The 21816-nt window shown below is 42.3% G+C and overlaps 2 protein-coding genes across 3 annotated transcripts; both read right to left on the minus strand.

The window, feature by feature from the left end:
• Window positions 1-1525: 1525 nt before the first annotated feature.
• Window positions 1526-9420, minus strand: LOC102383753 (dual specificity protein phosphatase 26-like). The gene is made up of 3 exons (XM_006016305.3): window positions 9074-9420; window positions 5901-6118; window positions 1526-3698 (listed from the first exon to the last, which is right to left on the minus strand). The coding sequence occupies exons 1-3, from the start codon at window positions 9238-9240 to the stop codon at window positions 3487-3489; spliced, it is 597 nt and encodes a 198-aa protein (XP_006016367.3). The 5' UTR covers window positions 9241-9420; the 3' UTR covers window positions 1526-3486.
• Window positions 9421-14188: 4768 nt separating this feature from the next.
• On the minus strand, window positions 14189-21539 carry LOC102380606 (dual specificity protein phosphatase 13-like). Of its 2 annotated transcripts, XM_006016293.2 has the most exons (4): window positions 21493-21539; window positions 20502-20632; window positions 19955-20172; window positions 14190-15429 (listed from the first exon to the last, which is right to left on the minus strand). In XM_006016293.2, the coding sequence occupies exons 2-4, from the start codon at window positions 20612-20614 to the stop codon at window positions 15230-15232; spliced, it is 531 nt and encodes a 176-aa protein (XP_006016355.1). In that variant the 5' UTR covers window positions 20615-20632; window positions 21493-21539; the 3' UTR covers window positions 14190-15229. The 2 variants fall into 2 exon arrangements, with proteins under 2 accessions (XP_025068618.1, XP_006016355.1); XM_025212833.1 differs by lacking the exon at window positions 21493-21539 and having other exon boundaries at window positions 14189-15429; window positions 20502-20719.
• Between the last annotated feature and the right edge of the window lie 277 nt (window positions 21540-21816).

Below are 21816 nucleotides of genomic sequence, written 5' to 3' on the forward strand. Positions count from 1 at the left end.
CTGCCTGCTTCTGCAGCCCCCCGAGCATCCCCTGAGCCCTGCCTGCTCTTCCCCCCCTCCCCCTCCCCCAGCTGCCCCACCTGGCCCCAGTGTACAAAGCACAGGGCAGTGAGGGGCACTGGGGATTGCCCTCCCACCTGGCAGCAGCCAATGAGTGCAGGGCTATTTTTTTACAGGTCAGGGAGGCTGGGGCTGGGTGGGGCAGCCATTGACAGGGCTGGGAGAGTGGGTGGGGGATGGGGGCTCATGGCAGAGCCCCCCCATGCAGCGCAGGGCAATGGGGAGCAGCAGGGATCACACCCCCCCACCTAGCAGGAACCAGTGAATGTGGGGTTTTTGTTTTTTAAAGAGCCAGGATGCTGGGGCTCGGTGGGGCAGCCATTGATGGGGCTGGGAGAGTAGGCAGGGGATGGGGCCTGTTTGATTCAGAGATTCGGCCGATTTGGTGGGAGCTGAATCTCCAAATCAGATTCCACTGAATCATTTTGGGACAGTGATTCAAATCACCGAATCGAATCACTGTCCCCCAAATTGGCCGAATCTGAAGCGAATACTAGTTGCTTCGGACAGGCCTACTGCCTGTGTCCTTAGACTAACATGGCTACAACTTACACCCCTGTAACTTGTGTAAGCATTCTTGGAGACTAGGTGTGGCTGCAGTTGCCAAGGAATGTGTTTGTGGAGCCTCTGACAAAATTGGTGACTGAAACTGTTCCTGTTTCAGTCCTCAAAGTTCACTCACTGGCTTGTGGAAGCCTAGGAGGAGTACATTTAGCCCTCAGGGAATTCTCGTGATCCTACCTGTAAATGAACAGCAATTAGTTTCTCTTCCTGGAGTCTTGAAGACAGGTAGTCCTAAACAGAAATGAGTAATGCCAAGTTTCCTCAGCTCTTCCTTGTATTGTACTTACCAGGAATTAGATATGAAATGGGCTGAATGCCCATTGCACTCTGAGGTTTATTGTGTGTGCGCTAATACATCAAGTAGAAGACCAAGTGGAGGTTGCGACTGTGATGCTTTCATAGCAGATGCTGAAAATGTGCAGCTGTAGGTCATTGTGGAAAGAGACATAGTTTCCTTCAGAAGCACCCCCTCTCACTGTGGCCACAACATCCTATGAGTTTAATGAGTATTACAGGCCTAATCCTGTGAGATACCATTCTTCTTTAAATCCTATTAATGTCAGTGGGCCTAGCTTGTCCTGTAATAGCATGAGATTTTATTTTCATATGAAAAGGAAGTTATCCCTGATGCCCTGGCCAAATTCTCATGGATAATTGTATTTGCCTACTTAAAATTCAGCATAGAGTTTTATTTTTCTCAATGTGTTTTTTCATATTGCACCTGAATATTGCACAATTTAGGTCTGCACTGATGCAACCAAAATTGAAACGCAGTGCCCACCTTTCACCCCAAAGGGCACTGCGTTTCAATTTTGGTTATACCCATATAGAAGTGATGTAATCAGCTTGCAGAGAGCAAAAGAACCTTCTGGGATACAAGTCTGCATATAGAAGTCAGTCATTGGAATTTTATTTTAAAGGCTGTTTAGGTTGTTTGCACCAGATGTTATAGCCTGGCCATAATTTCCCTTTGAGTGTGTGAAGTAAACTGCTTATTAGCAAAAATTACTAGCTCTCATTTGCCCGTTTATTTCAAAGTAGCTTCCTTAGTGAATATACAGGGTTAGAGACATGGAAACAAACAGTGGAAAAGGCATATTTCCAATAATGCCACAAAACTCCTAGGAAAGACTTGCAACACCCTTCTTCAGAAAGTATCCAGATGTATGCAGCTGATACCAGTGGAAAAAAAGCAATCCTGTCTGGTGTTCTTGAAAAATCTCTGCAGTTTTGTTTTTGGTATAATTTTAATTTTTAACTAGCTCTCAGTACTCAGCCTCCAGTGGTTAAGATATGTGGTCTTGTTCAGTAGGTTAAAGCACTTTACTGTAATAGCTGTATTTTTGGCTAGCTGAGCTTTGACATCTCACAAACAACCTAGAATAGTAGTGGAATGGGTTAGGGATTACTTGGAGAAGCTAGATGTTTTCAAGTTGGCAGGGAACGGTGGGATACACCTTACAGTATGGAAGGAATTGAGGTAATTCTATAGCCATTGGCTACTGATTTTGAGAGCCCATGGAGGTTGGGTGACTTCCCAGATGACTGGAATAGGGCAATTTGAGTGCTTTTCTTTAAAAGGGGGAAGGAGGACCTGTGGAATTACAAACCAGTCAGTCAGACCTTGATACTGAGAAAGATCATAGAGCAGGTCTTCACAGATTCTATTTCTAAACACCTAAAAAATAACAAGTTGATCAGGAACAGCCAGCATGGATGTACCGTACCAAGATTAAGTCTGACCAACTTAATTTCCTTATGTTCCTAACAGTCTCTGTAGATGGGTGGAGAGCAGTAGATGTGATGTACCTTGATTTTAAAAAGGCTTTTGACACTGTCTCCCACTACATTCTCTTTAGTAAGGTGAGGAAGTACAGATTAAATTAAAGAAATGTATAGTGGATACGTAGCTGGGAAGATTGTTATGCTCAACAAGTAGTTACCAATTGCTCAATGTCTAGTTGGGAGTACATATCAAGTGGTATTTCCCAGAGTCTCCTGTGTCTGGTATCTGTTTAACACCTGTATTAATAATTTGGAGGATGGGATTCAGTGTACACTTGGTGAATTTGAAGATGACACCAAGTTGAGTGGAGTTGCAGACATGGGGTGGAGATGGGGGGAAGGGTAAGAGCTAGAATGACTGGGCTAAACCAGAGAAAAAGGTCTAAAATTGACTGGATGAAATTCAGCAATAATCCTGTATTTATGACTAGAACTAGAACAGGGGTAGCAGCAATGGCCTTGAAACGTAGCAGAGGAATGGGATGGTTTAGTCAGGGATAATCCTGCCTTGAGTAGGTGACTGGACTAGATGACCTTGTGTAGTCTCTTCCAGCCCTGCTTTCCTATGACCCCTTTGACGACAGGGTGAGGGAAACCATGGGGTTCAGCGAGATGGGAAGAAACCCCATTTATTCACAGAACTTTCCAGGAAAGTGGGAAGCTTCAAGCTCCCTGAAAATCCCCACTCCCTAATATAACTAAAGCATCCTATACCTAAAAAAGACATAGGAATTCAGGGTTTTCTTCAGGAGGGGTTACTCTGAAACTAGAATCCTACAACAGTCCCAGACTGGTAGAGCATGAAAATCAAGGGTCAATAAGGAGGCAGGCCCAAGTTAGTTAAAAAAGTTCTACCCAGAGTTGGTCAAACCAAAATTAACTCAACAGAGAGGAGCAAGATGTGAAATTCAGAGCCAGATCTAAAATCTTCCCAACTTTTAGGGCTGGGATAGAGTTTGGCACATGAGTTTTGCTCCCTGTTAATTTCATCATCATTTTACTTCATTATGCTTTATGATTGTGTTTGGGATGCTTCCTTTGTATTTAGCCAATACTGATCTTTCCTTTTCCCTCAGGTTATAAAAGCTCACACAATTTTATTTTGTAGCGCAGTTCAATGTCTAGGTCCTGCAGCTGTTTCAGGAACCCTCGGTTTGGGAAAATGGCTCGGTGCAGGATAATTTTTTCTACAGCATCAGCTAGTGAGAAGTGATGGTAGATCATAAGATAAGCTAGCACTAGAGAGGCAGATCTGCTTTTACCAAGCACACAGTGAACCAAGATTTTTCCTGAAAAAGAGAGAGAAATACGAGTTACATTCTTGTCTCCTCAAAGCGTCACAATGAGGGCTGGGGAGCTTAGTATAATGATGATAGACTGCCTGAACTTTAATCTCTCGGACTTTGCCTTGAATCCAACTTGACTGAAAGGCCTCAATCTATTTTGATATGAGAGCCATTGTCTTCCAGCATAGGAAAAAGTTAGGGGGAGGGAAGGCCACAGCCTAGTAGATTAGGCTGCTATTATGCAACATTATTAGTGGTCTTGACAGAGAAATAAATGGACCACAGAAACCTAACTACTAGGGCTGTGCAAAGCTTTGGGTGCTGACTTGATTTGGAAGAGATTTGGCTTGATTCAGCGGCCAAATCTCTGAATCTGAATCAAATCAGGAGATCAATAAAAAGGTCTGAATTGATTCAAAACCCTCTGAATTGATTCAGGGAGCTTTGGGGATTCAGGCAGTCCCCGCTCGCTGCCCACAGGCTGTCCCAGCCTCCCTCATGGCTGCCCTGCCTGGCCCAGCTCCCGGCTGTTTAAAAAAAAAAAAAAGCCCCCACTCACCAGCTGCTGCAGTGGCCTTGGGGCTTCTGGGGGCTCATGGCAGAGCCCCCTTGCAGCGTGGGGGAATAGGGGTCAGCAAGGATCCCCCCCCTGCCTGGCAGCAGCCAGTGAATGGGGGTTTTTTTTCGTTTTTTTTTAAAGAGCTGGGAGCTGGGTTTGGGCGGGTTAGCCTTGGGGCAGGGGGCTGGGAGAGCAGGTGGGAGTTGGGGGCTCATGGCAGAGCTCCCCATGCAGCATGGGGTAGCAGGGGGCAACGGGGATCACCCCCACCCCCCCACCTGACAGGAGCCAGTGACCAGGGCTTTTTTTTTAAGAGCTGGGAGCTGGGGTGGGCAGGGCTGCCATTGATGGGGATAGGGCCTGTCCAGTTCGGAGATTTGGCTGATTTGGCAAAATCAATTTGGGAGAGTGACGAATCACCGAATCAAATCACTGTCCCCCGAATCAGCCAAATCCAAATTTGAAGTGAATACTAGCCGCTTCGACAGGCCGATTAACTACACCTTTGGATAAGGTGGATTCAGGCCACAGGAAAGAGAAGGCAGTCCTACCAATGACTAACCTTGAAGGAAGCCTCTAATAGAGCAATAGCTATTGCTCTATTAGCAGTGGTACTAAAGCATACAGAAGGGGTACTATGAGGGAAGCTCAGTGTTACAGCTGCTGTCTGTGTCACATATTTCCTGTGGATAATTATAGGTACTTAGAATATTGTTTGTGGGCATTAAAACAGGTACTGCACCCAAGATGTAACTATGGTACAAATTCTTGTTAGCCTTGTGCAAGCATATTTGTGTTCCAGCACAGCATGGAAGGGGATGAGAAATAAATAGGTCAGACTTCAGTTTACAAGACATTAGTCACCTGTGAGGTACTTGCTCCTGGTTACCATAAGCTTTTGGTGAATGGTTCTGAAGGAAGACTATCTTCCCAGAAGCAGCGGGGACAAAAAGTAGGCCTGTCATAAGGGCTATTAATGCCCAGAAATAAGCTTTGCCACCTGGAGACTGTGTGTGGCTACAGTTGCCAGGGGATGTGTTTACAGAGCCTCTGACAGAATCAATGATTGAATCTCTCCCTGATGATTCCTTCAAGGTTTTTCATAGGTAGAAAAACTGCCTGTCCTTCCTGTTGGTGATTCTACCTTGCCCAGTTGTTCACAGAGTCCTAATTTATGATGGGTGGAGTATTCTAACCTTCAGGAAATTCCAGTGATCCTTTCTGTAAATGAACAGTAATTAGTTTCTCTGTCTGGAGTCTTGAAACAATTATGATAGAAGGAAACAGAAAAATCCTGATTTTTGTAAATCTCTTATTGGCACATCTCTGTCATTGTTGTTAGCTAAAAGTACATTGTGAGAAGGAAGACCTTTCATACTCAGTAAAGTAAATAGTTCCAGTGTGTTGTGTAGTGTTAAATCAACCTAGAATTACTTTTAAAAACTAGGTGTCATTACATCCTGATTTGTTTTTATCTTGTTAATCAAACCTCCCTGTGCCTCAGTTTGGTCCTACCCATAAAGGAAGATAATATTTCCCTCCCATCAATGTTGGGTAAGGCTTAGCTGATGCTTTCAAAGCAGTTTGTGATCCTTGGTTGAAACTGGCCACACAAATATGGAGGATTATCATCAAAAGGCTCTTACCATTCAAAACACTCAGTGCTTTGTTAATGTATTTGGAGGCAGGGTAGAAATGCATGCGAAGGTTAAAATCAGTTGAATCTTCTGCAGCTATGCCATGATAATGGATTTCTGGGCCATAGAAACCTTGGTCCCCTTTGCTTCCCCATGCTGAATGTGCAGCATTCAGGACATGAGTGATGCCAAGTTTCCGCAGCTCCTTCTTGTCATGTGCTATCAACCTATGAAGAACGAGATGTGAAAGATTCCATGCAGTCAGCTCACTGCACTTCATTTTTTCATTGTGTGTTACTCTGTGAGCAGCTGAATACCCCTTACACTCTGAGGTTTGTTGTGTGCATGTTAAATACACGAAGTGGAAAACAGAAAGTTGAGGTTGCTATTGTGATGCTCTTATAGCAGATGCTGAAAATGTACAACTGCATGTTATTGTGAAAAGAGACATTGTTTCTTTCAAAAGCACCCCCTCTCACTGTGTGTGTAACTTCCTATGACAACAATCCTGTTAACTGTTCTTGAAAAACCTCTGCAGTTTTGTTTTTGTTATGATTTAAATTTTTAACTTTCTCTTTCTACTCAGCCTCCAGTGGTTAAGATCTGTGGTCTTGTTCAGCCGATCAGCTCACCTTGGCTCTTTACTGTAATAGCTATATTTTCAGCTAGTTGAGTTTTGCCATTTCACGTGAAAATATTGTTTCCAAGCCAAAAAAAGGAAGCTAATGATTTTAAATAAATTGGTTTCCTGTGCTTCTACAAAAGGCAAGATTTCCCTCTCAACATTTATCTAACCTTTCAACAAAATAAAAGCACTTTAAAATACAACTGCAAACCACAATCTGGGATGTGAATACCCTTAGGAATCATAAGGAGAGGCTCAAAATAGAGGAGTGTGCAAAACAGGGGTACAAAGATCCTATGAATTAGGGAGTAATAGGAGAACCTGGAGACTTTCACTTTCACCATCCATTCTGCAAAGTTTTCCTTTTTTGAGTAAGTCCTACAAAGTAAAAACTCATAATGCAATTGTGAGGGTTAAGGGAGATCCATTTAAAAATCCAGAGAGGTGTTTTCCAAGTCATACGGCCTGATTCAAAGTTCAGTGAAGTCAGTGAAGTTTAGACCATAGTGAGCCAAATCAAGCTGTCTGCTTTCATATAATACAGACATTTAATTCAACTGACCGAATTCTGCTCTTAGGTCTATGCTACTGTTATACCTGCACCAGGACAAATTGTGTTGCCTCTTCACAATGAATTGTCCAGCTGGCTAAACATCAGTGATTAACCCCCCAAAATTCAAAATTCAGAAGTGTCAATCTGGCATGGTTAAGTTTCTGTAGCTGAAAGCACAGTCTGAACAGCCAGGTACCTATTTTTGGCTGGGTGAACTGGGGTGACTTCAGCATGAGTCCAGAGTAAGAATTGAATTAATTTTGCCATAATGAGACATCTTAACTACTCTGTCCCTGCCCCTCCTTTGTCCCAGCTACCAACAGTAATTATGGCAAATCATCATTATGGACAAGCCCTCAGTTACACAGTTCTCTAACTGACTACACTTGGGGAGCAGATTATAACTCCTAATTTGCATTTGCAGATTTGAAATGTAAAATATTGTTGTAATTTCTTAACATATGTTTTTATTTCCCCAACACAAGCTTGCTTCTTTTTTATCCTCTATCTGTTCACTATTAAGACTTCATTTTCAAAATATAATCATAAAAACAGGTTCTAGACTTGTCTACTTTGCATAAATCTATGCCTTCTTAGGCTAGAGAAAGAAACAAACACCCATGCTGAACTCAGCTCAACAAGCTCTATGTACACAACTTTTGTAAAGTTGGAATGGACCCCACCAGGGCAGCAGACAATTTCCAGTTTGGTTCCAAGCCAGAAAGCCCCTCCATGTTCTGAATTCTGATTAACTTCATTGGGAGCTTTGCGTACAAACAACTTTTTTGATTCGGGCCTAATTTACCCACCTCTGACATTTAACAAATGCCTTCATATTTAATATGGTATTCTAGCAAATAGTTAACCATATGCTTCACTTAGCATGTGAGCAATCGCATTAGCATTGAACATGAAGTTATGAACACGGAACACACTTTACTAGAAAAAGAGCCCTACTAAGCATCATCATATTTCTAAATGACAGTAGGCTATGTTTGTACAAAAAGCATAAGGAACTATAAGAACTGGTATATCTTTACATAACTGAAGGTAAGTTCTTTTCAGCGTATTATTAAACAAAAGACTTGATTAAGGTTAAAAGTGAGGTTCCAGTAGCATTGGAGCCAAAATAGTTTCACTTCAAAGAATTACTGCAACCTTGAGAAAAGCGCATGTTGGATACTTTGTGGGGAAAGTTTCCATTTTTTTCTCAGTTGTACTAACCTTTTCCAAAGGTAAGATGCTGCGTGCAAGAGTTCAGGAAATTTATTTTGTAGGGCACTGGAGGAAGGAGTTGAACTGAAGCTTTTTCTTGTAAACCCATCTTCATATTTAAGGTGCTGATTCAGGAAACTGCTTAAGTACTCGTATAACTTTTAAAATGTTCTTACATTCCATTTGCCTCGTACTACTAAAGAACTTGCTAAAGGTAAGCATGTGTCAGGTGCTTTGCTGAATCAACATACAAGAATATTGTAGCTACTCCACCTCTGTAAGAGTGAAAAAATATTTCAAAAATAGCTTCCATTAGACACAAATTTTATTAATGGGCCCAATTTAATTTAAGTGGCCATATTTTTTAGCTGAAATCAGTGTGCGTGGCAAACAAGTCCTAGAATATTGCATTGGTTTAAACTGAAAATGGCCTTTCTGCTGAAAAACAAATTGTGTGGATAGTAGAGCTGTCTACTTTTGAAGAACATTTTTTCTTTTTTCAAGTCTCAGTGATATACACACCAATATGATAAGGTTTGGAGTATTTGTAAAATCCATTTCTTAAATAATTATAAGTTAAGTAAAATAAAATAATAGGGATAATATTCCAGATGGGAAATATTTGTCACTTTGATTTTGTGCTATTTTAGTCTCCCCTGTTCTATTCAGGAGGTCTCCTTTAAGACTGCTAAGTTGTTTATCCAATACAGCCAAGTAAAACAGTTGGACAATATAGATTACCATATGCTGTATATCCTAAAGAATAGGTCAGCTGTAAATAACACTTACATGTCACCTATATAGAGATTAGACCATACTTCATCCACATGGTTTAATTCCATCCTGCAGCTGTCCAAAATACATTCCAGCTCTCTGATAGAAGGAATGTCAGGTTTGAAGCGTTCATGGATTGAAAAGTTCTGACTCTCTTCAGACCCTGACTGCTCCATTGGCATATATTGACTTAGATGGCCACGAGCCTGTCAGAGACTTGCCTCAGTATTTGCAGTAGAGCTTTTGCTGAACTATGCTTTCTTGGTGGGCAGTTGATGTTTCTAAACAGGTGGATGTCTTTAAATAGGCTAAGCCTTTATTTATTTTCCCAAATTAACTCAGTACCATACCAGTAGTGGGAAAGGAAAGGCAGTAACCTTAACTAATGCAACATAAAATTATGCAATAAACAAGTATTAATTAAAATGTAGTACTGCATCCCAAGGTTGACAGTATGTAGGTTCCAGGGACAGCCGGATCTATTTATAAATTATGTGTCTTTATATTCCAGCAGAGAGATGCAATACCAGTGTTACTGTCCAGATGTGACTGGTACTAGTAATAAGAGTAGTCAACAGGTTAGTAAACTAAGACACTGTTCATTTTAGAGAGATTTACAAAATAAAGTTTCCCCAGGTAATTTATATTGACTTTCTCTGTAGTAGAAACATTAAGAAACAATAGCCTCTGTTATACATATAATGCTGGTTTGTTTAATTTTACCCTCTCCCCAAGAAAATAATGAGCTTTGCTAAAGTAATTGAACCCGGAATAAAACCGAACCTTCTTATCACCAGAGGAGTGTGTAGCCTATCACCTGTGACTTTAACCTCTGGCTCCTGAAGTCTAGCAAAGTACAACTGACATGCATCATAATTGAGATAATCCATACTTCCTTTAAGAAACTTTCAGATTGCCTAGAAAATAATGGTGGTTAGGCAGTCCTGAACTTATGCACTGCCAGGAGAGAGAAGAATGATTTTGATCAGCCTCTTGTAAGCTCCTCTCTAATGCAGAAACCAACTTAATCTCTTGCAGCTGGGTCTTACATGTGTGCACAGGCACGCGTGCACACACACACACACACACACACACACACACATGCGCACGCATGCAAATGGTGATCTTTATAAAACCTGTTTACCTGAGTTGTGTGCTGGGTGGTAGAATGTCACCCTACATACTTCCTGTATCAGGGGTGGGCAATTATTTTGGCTGAATAGCCACTTAGGGAGTTTTAGTGAGCTGTCACGGGCTGGGTTAACACATTTCCCCCCGCCCTGCCCCCCTTGCAACAGCTCACCAAAACTCCCTAAGTGGTCCATGTGTGGCTGTGAAGCTGGGATGGGGCCACAGGTGGGCAGAGACAGCATCTGGGGTGGGATGGGCATGCAGGGCAGGGCTGGCATCAGGATCATAGGGTGGTGCCAGCAGGGGCCGGGGCCCAAGACAGAGCCACAACCCATTCCCTGCATGCCTTTACCCACAGAACCAGCACCCATCACAGGGGCATGCAGGGAGCAGATCCTGGCTCTGCTGTGGGTCCCAGCTCCATGCTGTGACCACCCCATAATCCCAGCCCCCACCCCACCCACCTGTCCTGCTCCCAAAAGTGGCTCCCTGCCCGCCCACAGCCCCATCCCACCTGCCCAGCTGTGCACCCTGCTTGTGCAGGTCCCACTCTCAGCGGTTGTGGGGCGGGGGGGACAAACAGGCTGGGATACCTGGGCAGTGGGCTGGGTCTGGCAGCAGCAGCTGGAAGGAGCCACTGCGGGGAAATGATGTCCAGTCACTGCACTGTCCCAGCCCCACTGCATGCCTGGGGGTGGTGGGACCATGGCTCAGGCTCCTCCCTGTGCTTGGGCCAGGCAGGGCCAAGGGACACACTGAGAGCTGAACAAAATGCTTTGGTGTGCTGGATCTCACCCATGGGCCATATTTTGCCCACCTCTGCTCTATGTGGTCCTGATTCATCCCTCTAATGTAACCCCAATCCTAGGAGGGACTTATTCTATATAAATATAGAGAATATATATATTCTCTATATTTATAGAATAAGTCCCTCCTAGCCTTCCATTTTAGATTTGGATTCCTTTATCCAAATACTTAGCTGGGTGCAGTAAAATGTGGGCATGCTTAAGTAAACAAAAGGGAATACATGGACGAAAGAGAATTCTTAGGTGAGGCTGTGATTGGAAAGGCAAATACTGTGTTCAATAATTTCATTGGCAGTGGGGTTAGCAGCTCTAGGGGCCTCCTTACTGGGGGAAGGAAGGAATCCCAGGGTGCAGACTGTGGTAATTATGCCTCTGGAGTGGAGGGCTGCCAGCCTCTCATGGCTTAGGCCCTGTGGGAGAAATTATCAAAAGTGCCAAAGGGCTACATTTTTTGAAGTATTCAGGCACCCATAATGCAAACAGATACGTTGTGGGGAATTCAGCAGTGCTCCTGCTTTCTAATGATAAAAAGATTAATTCCAAGGGGCTTTGAAAAATCTCATTAGGCTCCTGTCGGCATGTATACATGTCTAAATGCTTTTAAAAATCTGACCCTCTCTGAACTTCCAGTGGGACTATGGTTCCAAAATTATTTAGATACTTTTGAAATTCAGACCCATTTGAACAAAGCGCATTTTATAGCATAGCATATTTGTGGTTTCTATTCACTTGTCTGCTAATTTGCAATGCTCAGTCATTTACCTGAGCAGGTCTTCCACTTACTAATGGAAAGTAGCAGGGTTCTAATGCATAGTTGCCACCTGAACCACAGGTGGTCATGATTGATTGGTGAAAGTTTATTTTCCTGGTAAACTGTGTTTCAAAACATAAGCGCCTGATTCTGACATCCTTATTCTTCTTGATTGGTGCCTTATTCCACTAGCAGAGCTATTCCTGGAATATGGTAATACTGGATACAGATAAGGATGGGATTCCTATTTGAGCAAACTGGAAACACAGACTATGTTGAAAAGCAGGGCACATTTTCTAGCTGACCTATTCTGTCCATTGCAGGTAATTCTTATGCGACAAGAACATTAACATTGCATTGCTGGCAAGGATGCCAGACCTGCTCAGCTCTGCTTTGTACTTCTCATCTGTCCCACTCATAAAACAGTTCTCTCACAGGATCAGCGATATCCATGACAGCAGGCATTAATTTATGACAGGAACAGCTTCTGCAGCTGTGACTTTGTGGGACAGATGTTTGGGAGCATGCAAAGCATTATCCTGCCAGGAACATCCATTAATTTCACTCACATGTGTCTAATTTTGCCCAGCCTAAAGCCATTAAGGTACTTTATTCCCCTCACACACACATTATATTTTTCAAGGCCGTCTCTTCAAACAGCTTAAAGACTGCATTCTATTGTAATGTGAGTGAGATATAAATTATTATGACACATTAACTCATATAAATCCCCATTAACCATAATGGAGAACTTCAAAGCAAAAACAATATCCCTCTCTGCTCCTTTGTGCTGTATAAAGACTGTCTTAAAGATGTTATTTCTTAAACATTTTTCTGCTGTTTTTGCAATGATGTCTTCACTTCCTCTTTTCTGCAGAGCTGCTTGGCAAGATTTTGAAGTCTGAAAAATCCTGTCATATAAATCTGTGATGTAATTCAGTGAAGTGCTAGGAAAGCTATGGACAAGTCAAAACACATGTGTAAATGCTGGGATGAATCAGGATTCATGTCTCAGATTCCAAGAATCAAAATCTCCCAAAGCTGTGGATAAGAAGTACCACTCATTGGTTACTGCTACTCAAGTCCTCCAAAGATCCTTGAAAATCTCTTCTGACAAATAGGAAGAACTGATCAGATCTTATGACTCGAGTGAAAAAAATAAATGAGAAGTGCATTTATATAATTTAGTTGGGGAACATTTATAAAACTATCTGATTATCCTATTATTAGCAAAGGGCAAAAATGGAGTTGGTTTTGCTTCAGAGTTCATCACAAGGTAACTGGATAATTTCCAGATAGAGCTGTAGTGTGAAAATTCTTTTCTCCATTAAACAGTGCTAAATAAACATTAAACTTCTAAATAAAAGCATGATTTAAAAAAAAAATAATGATGCACTTAATTGGCTCTAAACCTGGTTCATATTGATTTAGCTAAGCTCTTGGTTTAAATTAATTTAGAACCTGACTGAGTTTAAGCTATTTTCATATAAACCAGGTTAAAATAAAATTGTGTTCACACAGGATTTTGTTCTGGTTTGCCTAAATTGATTTTTAAGCTGATTTAAAGTTCAACCAGTAAAACTCTAAATATAGACAAGGCATCAGAGTTGTGTGGCAAGAACACTTGAGTGCAGACTGAAGGAAGATTTTCAGCACTGGAAGGCGAGACAGGCACATGTTTTAGCGAAGGGTATTAACCTTGAATACCTTTTCTGCTACCAATTCCTGTCACTGCCCTTGGAAAAAGAGCCAGGAAGGAGTCCTATAATCAGGGGTCAAGCTGGAAATCAGGAATAAACTGAAGGAGAAGCTGGTGGAAAGGACTTGGAAATATTCTAGCACATGCCTTCGATGAATGTGAGATAGTAGGCTTGCTTGTGTTGGTTAAAGCTATGAGGAGCTACGGAATCTGTTAATGGGATGGGGAAGAATTGAAAAGGGAGGTGATGAAAAGAAATTCACTCTTCATCACTGCATTGAGAGGAAGTGTAGTTCAGTGATAGCATCAATGCAGGAGAGGGTACTGGAAATGTTGGTGTCCTAATTCTATCTCTGCAACAAACTTGCAATGACATGGGGAGTTCATTTAACACTTGATACTCATGGTGATGCAAATAAATGAGATAATGTTGTAAAGCAGTTGAGAGGTTGTGTGTGTATTAAAAGATAAAAATGTTATAAATCTTGCTGAATCCTTTGCTGCAAACTGTTTACATAAGTATGGATCACTATGGCCTTATACAGACATTCAGTTTCTCTTAGGAGAGTTGTTGCTCTCCCAGGAGAAACCACAAGTATACAGATGTTCAGACTTTTTCTTCCAGAGTAAAAATGGCCACACCAGGAGAAAAATAACCTGGGCACAAAGAGGGTTAAATCACTTCCAGAAGAGTTTCTCCTGGGAGACCAAATGTCTGTACGTGCTGACAACATAGGCTGACCATGGGCCATCTGGGCTGGCTAATCAGGGTTATCCTATGCACAGCTACCACCTATAGCTGGGCTGACTAAGGAAAACTTCAAAGCACACTGAGATGTGTGCACAGGGCCCCTCCACTGGCTGCATGGGTTCAGCACTGCACGCTCTATACTCTTCAGGGCCTCAGTATTCGGATGGCTGTACATATGGCTCTGGGTAAGTTTTTTTTAACCAGAAGAACAAACCTGGGAAAATACTCCCAGGTTATTTGAATGTGTGTACACAGCCTATATCAGGCAGCATCCAAGTTATCACTCTTCAGCAGTTATTTAGTAGCCTGAATTATCTAGTGGTATCAGGACAGTTTTAGCAAATTGATAAGACTGGGACACTTTCTCCAATCATGTTTGTTCTGCAGATACAGGACTTCAAGCAAGCAAGTCGGGGGCTTTGCATTCTCTAAAGAGTGAATCTTGATTGTTTCTGAAACTTGTGTGTACTGGGCGCACTTCTGAGTAGCTCTCAGCATCATGGAAGGTAGGAAACACAGTGAGACATATGTTGTTCTGCCTAGACTGCAAATGTAGCCAAATGAAGGGATCTGATTACAGTATACAGCCATTTTTTAATATACATGAGACCTCAACTCTGTGGCACAGTTGGTTAAAATTCTTGGAGAGATCCAAAACCTGTCCCAAGCTTAGGGAAATTACACATTTACTCTAAACTGTATGATGGAGCCATGTAGTAGCTCCCTGGAAACAACCCTATTGTGGCTTAGAAGTACTCAGAGAGCTGGTAGTGTTTAATGAGGCCCGATTTGTGCCCTTTTAATGGAACTGTGGTATCAAAAAAATCTCTTAACACACTGTTGACTGCTGTGGTTATTTTGTTTTCCAGTCTGCATTTTTTATTTTTTGCCAACATGTATACTGTAATGTTTGCCAACATGTAACTAGATAATGTTTAATAATGCATGCAATGGTTATGAAGAATGAAAGTTCATTAAAACATTCCTTGACATTTAAAAAGTGACTTAAAAATTATTCTGCTCCATTCATTGATCAGCAGCCTATTTTTTGCTTTAGCTGAATGTCTAAATTTCTCAGTTGTTTCAAAAATCCTCGATTAGGTGAAATCCATCGATGTTCCTTCACTGTTTCAATAGCTTTGACCAATGAAAGCTGGTGTTTTATCATGAGGTAAGCCAATACCAGAGTAGCTGACCTGCTCATTCCAACTGCACAATGCACCAAAATTTTTGCTGATAAAAGAAAAGGAAAAAAAGTGAGTTTTTGGAAGAGAAACCATATGCCAGATAAAGTTTAAATTAAAGAGAAGCCCAACCCCCACCCCTCCCCAATACTCTGAACAAACCAATCTAGTTAAAAAGCTTTCATTTTAATCCTGGTATGTACATTCTATACTGTATTTACTCAAATTACATATGCACGCTTCCTCCAAATTGTGGCACTTGTCTTAAGTGAGAAGCTCATTTTTTGTCCAGAATAGAAGCAGCACATTTTGATGCCTGCTCCACAACAAGAAGCAGTGGCATTTTTATTCAGGCAGCTGAGGGATCCAAGTGACTTAATAGCTCTTGCTCTTCATTCCACAGGTGTTCATGACCATCTCTCCTTTTTGATGCTCCACTAATCAAGCTAACCTTTCTTTAGGCATTTTTGCGGTCTGCTAGCTACTCCTGGTCTTTTTACAGACCTCTATGGAGTCCGGGTACACCTGGGGGGTGTGCCCTGTCCTCCAATGACAGTGGTGGTGGTCAGGTAAGGTGCTGAGGAAGGGGTCAGCTATTAGAGTGACTTCCTCCCTTCTCTGTAGAGCTAGGCCGAAAGCAAATACTTAACTATGTACAATTTATTACAAGAATAAATACAGACACTTAATATAAAACATAGAATATTTACAACATATAGTACTATATATAATATTCCACATATAATAACAAATATGAACCAAATAACTTATAACCAATACGACACAATTAACACATATGGATATTAACCTATATAACCCAAGTCAATTAACAATAATATTACTTTAAACCTTTACAAATAACAATACCAATACAGGAAACCCTCTATTTGCAAATTCTGGATTCGCAGATTCAAATATTTGCGGGGGAGGGCAGAGCCAGGAGGCAGGTGGAGAATGAGTGCCGGGGATGTGGAGGGAGGCAGCGGCGTCTTCTCCACCAGAGGCAGCTGCGGCAGAGCTCGGGGGGAAGGGGTTGGTCCCCAGGCACTGCAGGGCTCTCTTAGTTAAAGGTGGAGCCGCACTGTGGGGCTCCGGTCACTTGGCCTAGGGCCAGGGCTAATGCGGGCAGCCATGAGCTGCCTCCAAGGTGATTTTCCATGCGCTGACCTGCGCACCTGATGCCCGAGCAGCCTTGAGCTGTTCCCAAGGTCAGCTCTCTGTGTGCCGATCTGCACGCCGACTGCCCAGCCGCTTGCCAGGTTCACAGGCTCAAGCCACCTCAGCCAGTTCCTAGAGCCTAATCCCCATGCACCAATTTGCAACCCGCTGAAGCTCAAACAGGGTCCCAAGGATGGCTGTCGCCAGAGCTCTTCTCTCCTCGCTGTCCCTCGTCGTCTCCCCAGTGTGCCGAACACACTCCCCTTTTATACTCTTCAGGGGCTCCCCCCCCCCCCCCTCCCCCCCGCAGTTCCCCGCCCCCCCTCCTGCCCCCCGAAGTTCTCCGGACCTGGCTGGTGCAGTTTGGACTGAGGTCCAGCTGCTCCTTGCCACCTCCCTTTGGGAAAGGGTGGGGCATTGCTTCCCTTGTGCTGCCTTTGGATTGGTGGGCGGGCTCCACCAAACAAACAGCAGACCCTCGAGCCTGGGACTCAACCCAAGCCCTGAAAAGGTAAGCCTACTACACGTAGATTGTTTTTAGCTCTTTTTAAAATGGTAGATCTACCCCTGGAGACCAACCTTCAGCAGTAGCTAGGGTTGCAGCTTTTGGTTGAACAGTAAAAGTAGGATGAGTGATCTGAATATTAGACTCTATTTCTGTTCCATGCAAACAAAACTCTGGAAAACTCTTCTTTTCGTTCTGCTTTCCCAGAAACAAGGTCCACGTCTTATTTGGGAGTGTGTCATGTGAGAAAATATGGTAACTTGCTAGAAACAGGGAGTCCAATTATGCAACATTTACTCACATGAATAATAATTATCAGTTTGAGAAGTTGTATCAAGATAGAACCTGATCTTAGCTACACTTGTATAAAACACTTGTATAAATCAAGGAAAAAAGACAAGGAAGCAATTAAACTACACTGATCTGAATGGAGGGAGAACCAGGCCATTGACTTCAGAGGGGCTAGCCAGAAGAACTGGGGTTGTAGAAGTGGGCATAGAAGGATGGTACAAACATTAATCAGAAAGACAAATAGAAGTCTTATTTCTGTGCAACAGTTTGCCTTGATGCACGGTCCTTCTTGTTTGGGAATAGCACCTCAAATTGCTGTAGTTCTCTCCAGTCACTAGAGAACTACCAATTTATATCAGCTAGGGTATGGCCCTCTGTGCCATTAGATAATTATTACTTTCTTTTAGTACAGTAGTGACTAGAGGTACAGTTCTTCATTATTCTTTGTATAATACACTAACGCTGTACATATTTTTCAAGGTCAAATTCTGCTGTCCTCCCTTATGCAAGAAGTAAGGCATTCTTTTGCAATGAATATGTCTTTTCATATGAGTAAGGGTTGCAGGATCAGGACTTAGTTCCTTTACACATATACCATTATTTTTTTTAAGTATTTTTTTTAACATATACAAAGGTATCAAAAGGTTGGACCTGCCAAGGCTGCTTGTGAGCTCTAATAAAATAAATAAATTAATTGAAATGGGCTTGTCAGAGAATTTGCTTTAGGTAATTTAGTAGCAACCAGTATGGTGAGGTTGCTTACTTCTTCCAAGGTGTTGTTGGATGAAGTAGTTGTAGCAGTGATTTAGCTCAGCTGGTTAGAGAATGGTGCTAATAACACTAGGGTTGCAGGTTCAATCTGTGATTGGACTAAGTGGTCTCTTGAAATCCCTTCCAGCCTTACTAACCTATGAGTTCTAATAGAATCATGGACAATGTGATACTTGGACCATGCCTGTGAGCTTTCCACACAGAAAAATGAATAACATCCAAAGGGGCTCAGGCCAAGTCAGTGTTTAAGAACAGGCTTAAAATAAAGTAAGGGTGGACTAATTTTGTAACTCTCTTTTCAGACTATGTTGCCCTTATGCTCTCCCTTGTTCTTTATTTACCTAATCATTAAGCATAATTTCTCCATACTCTTCAGGAATCATTGGTGTTCATTCTTCTACTATTAGTATTCATTTTAGATATTCATTTTTTTGTTCTTTTTACTCAGGCTTACTTTCTAAATGTTTTGGCTTTATTTGGTCTCCTTTATTTTCTGCCTCTCAATTTCTCCAGACCTTTGCTCTTATTTCTTGGTTCTGTCGGTTCTTGTATGTGTGTATCTATATGCCTGAGGCATCGATTTCTTAGGGTGATATCTTTTATTGGACCAAATATGTACAGCAAAAGCTGTGTTAACCGGCACCTTACAAGCTGGTATGCTCTGTTAGCTGACATGTAAGGGCTTGTAAGGGCAAAGACGCCTATTCGGGCCGCTCAGTTATCCGGTATGTTTTGTTATCCAGCACCCTCCATTCCCTGTGGGTGCCGGATACCAAAGCTTTTATTGTAGATGGGATAAAGTTGAACAAGCTTTCAAATGCAAGGACCTGACAAAGAAGGCCTTGCATTCAAAAGCTTGTCCAACTTTATCCCAACTACATACTTTGTCCAATAAAAGAGATCACCTTAAGAAATTGTTCACGATATGCTTGAGCACAGATTTTGCTTATCCTTAAACATTGGGACGAGTGTTTAGCAGGTAATCAAGACTGGATCCAGATGTTCAGGCATGTACGGTTTGTGGTGCCACAAACCTTACACACAGCATGTTAAAATGTGGCCCACACTGCAAATTTGCGTTGTGGGAGCAAAACTTGCTACCTGAAAATCCCGGTTGCAAAAAAAAAATAACACTGAAAAGAAGTGGTGTGGTGCACACTACAGGAGCATGTGCTGGCAGACACAGAGGCTCAGCCCTTCTGGGGGACACTTTGACTGCCAGCCAGAGCATCTCCCCTCCTTTGCTTTCACCCCAGCTCCTCCAGCATGCTGGGAGTCAGGAGGAACAGGGAAAAGCATTTTCCTGAAGTGGAACCTTTTGCCCCAGACCAGGGGTTCTCAATCCCTGGGCCATGGCCCTGGGCCGGGCTGTGGCAGGTTGGCTGCCAGTCCGCAGCACGGTCGGCTGCTGGACCAGAAGTGGCCGCAGACTGCAAACTGTGGCCTCCCTGCCCCAGAGCCAGGCAGAGAGGCTGCGGCTCCTTCTGCGGGGCCTGTGGCAGCGCAGGATTTGGCCCACCCTCCCGTTGGGGGAGTGGGGGTATCCTTACCTGTCTTCTGGCCAGAAATTCTGGCTGCGGTCAGCTATGACTGCTGGACTGTGGTTTGCCAAGCTGTGGCATAAAAACTTTGGGAACCCCTTCCCTAGACCACATATGCAGGGGCATGTGCAGTGGTGAAAAGCAGCTGTACAATTTTGTGCCACTACTTTTTTGCTGCTGCAAGTGCATGCCTCTCCATGTGGGGATGCATCCTAGGAGTGCACATATATCTCCTTTCAAATATCCTGCCATCCTGCCAAAGTAGTATGTAATTTAACATCTAAAAGTGATCATCAGTAAATCCATACCTCCAGGTGTGTTCAAGGCTTTATGTATAAATTCTGCTGCAGATGAAAAATATTGGCTAATATTGAAGTCCGGAAGGTCATAGGCTGGTACACCATAGTAGTCAATAGTAGTGCCATAAAAGTCATGTCCTCCTTGGCAGAACATTGTACCATGGGCAGCATTTAGAACATGAGTGATGCCCATCTTCCATAAACCAAACCTGTTGTGAGCTGTAACTCTATGAAAAAGACAAACAAAGTAACAAAGAGATATTGGCAGAGTAGGAAAAGTTGTCTCATTTGTTTTTAGTCTTTTTTATATGGCATATAATTATAATGAATTGTTTCTTGGAACTGTATTACAATCAATGATCCCAGGAAGAATTTTACCTAAAATTGATTTTAGGGCCTGCAGTATTAACATCTTCACTAGATAAAGAACAAAGTTGCTAAATGCAGCACTTGTTAATAAGAAGTACAAATACAAGAAATGGAACAGGTTGAAAGAGGCAAAAAATACAGTACTGCTGTTAAAGTTTACTGAGCCATTCAATAAAGTTATACTTACAGGTCTCCTAAAAAGAGGTCAGGCCATACTTCATCAACATGATTACAAGAAGGGCGCCCAGTATTCAAAAGCTGCTCTATGTCTTTAATAGTTGGAACCTCAGCCATGGACATGCCAGAACCTTCAGGCTCCTTTGAAGGAAACACAGCTGCTTCAGCCATTGTTATTCAAACAAAATCAGTGCTTTCCAAAATCCAGGAGACTGAATAACCAATGCCTTGTTTACTTCAGTGTTTTCAACAATCCTAGTGGTCATTTTTAATTCATGGGGACTGGTGGCAACAGGTGCTGGTCAGCAGCTGGCATGTAGCCAATTAAACACACTGTAGAAGAACTGCTGTTGCACTCACTTAGGAAAGAAAGTCATTGAATGAACTCTGACATGAAAAAGCAAAGCTTAATTACTAAAGGAGCACTGAAATTAGCAAAATTGTTTTATGCAATTTATGCAAATCACCAAATTGAATCACTGTCCCCCAAATTGGCCAAATCCGAAGCAAATACTAGCCACTTCGCACAGGTGTAATAGTTAAGTCAAGGAGAATACTTTAAGCATGAATCTCAACCCATTGATGAACATCTCTCAACAGCCATGGAAGCCCAGAAGCTCCCTAAAGTCCTAATAAGTTTGCCTCTCCCTAAAGTCCTAGATGCCTCTTTCTTAAGTTAACACGTTAAAAAGACTTAGTGGTAGACAGTGATCCTCTCCTTTTCATTTTTTCAGGTGAAATTATTTACTTGAAAAAACGCAACTCAGATGCAGATACTGTCTCCAAACCTACACCATCCCTAACACAACAGTAGCAATGGTACTATATTCAACCTTATGTACACATGCTTGGTTCCTTGCCTGCGGTGTACCATAATTTCCCAAGATATATCTGTGATTAAGCACAATCAGATCTTAGACAATGAGCTAGGAACATGCATTTAGAAAGATCTATCCATGGTTTAACCATAATAAAAGGCCTGATGAAGAATAACCACAAACCTGGTAGTCACAGATAGAAAGAACACAAAGGATATTACAAATGCAACTACAATAAAACTATAGATACTTCAAGGTGTTCCAAAGACACAGTAACCATGAGAACAGATATCACATCAATTATGATGTCATGGTGTGCCGCCCATGCTTTGAAGTGTCTTACTGGATGAAACTACTGACTTTTCATCTTGGGCAATGATCCTCAAACCACAGCAGGCCCAGGAAATTGCTCACAGACACAGGAAATAAAGTTAAACCTAAGGCTGATGGGGAGAGAACAGTATGATGTTGCCTGCTCAGTGTTTTTGCCCAGGGGTCAGTGAAACT

Source organism: Alligator sinensis, unplaced genomic scaffold, assembly GCF_000455745.1.
Source record: "Alligator sinensis unplaced genomic scaffold, ASM45574v1 scaffold109_1, whole genome shotgun sequence".
NCBI classification, from domain to species: domain Eukaryota; kingdom Metazoa; phylum Chordata; order Crocodylia; family Alligatoridae; genus Alligator; species Alligator sinensis.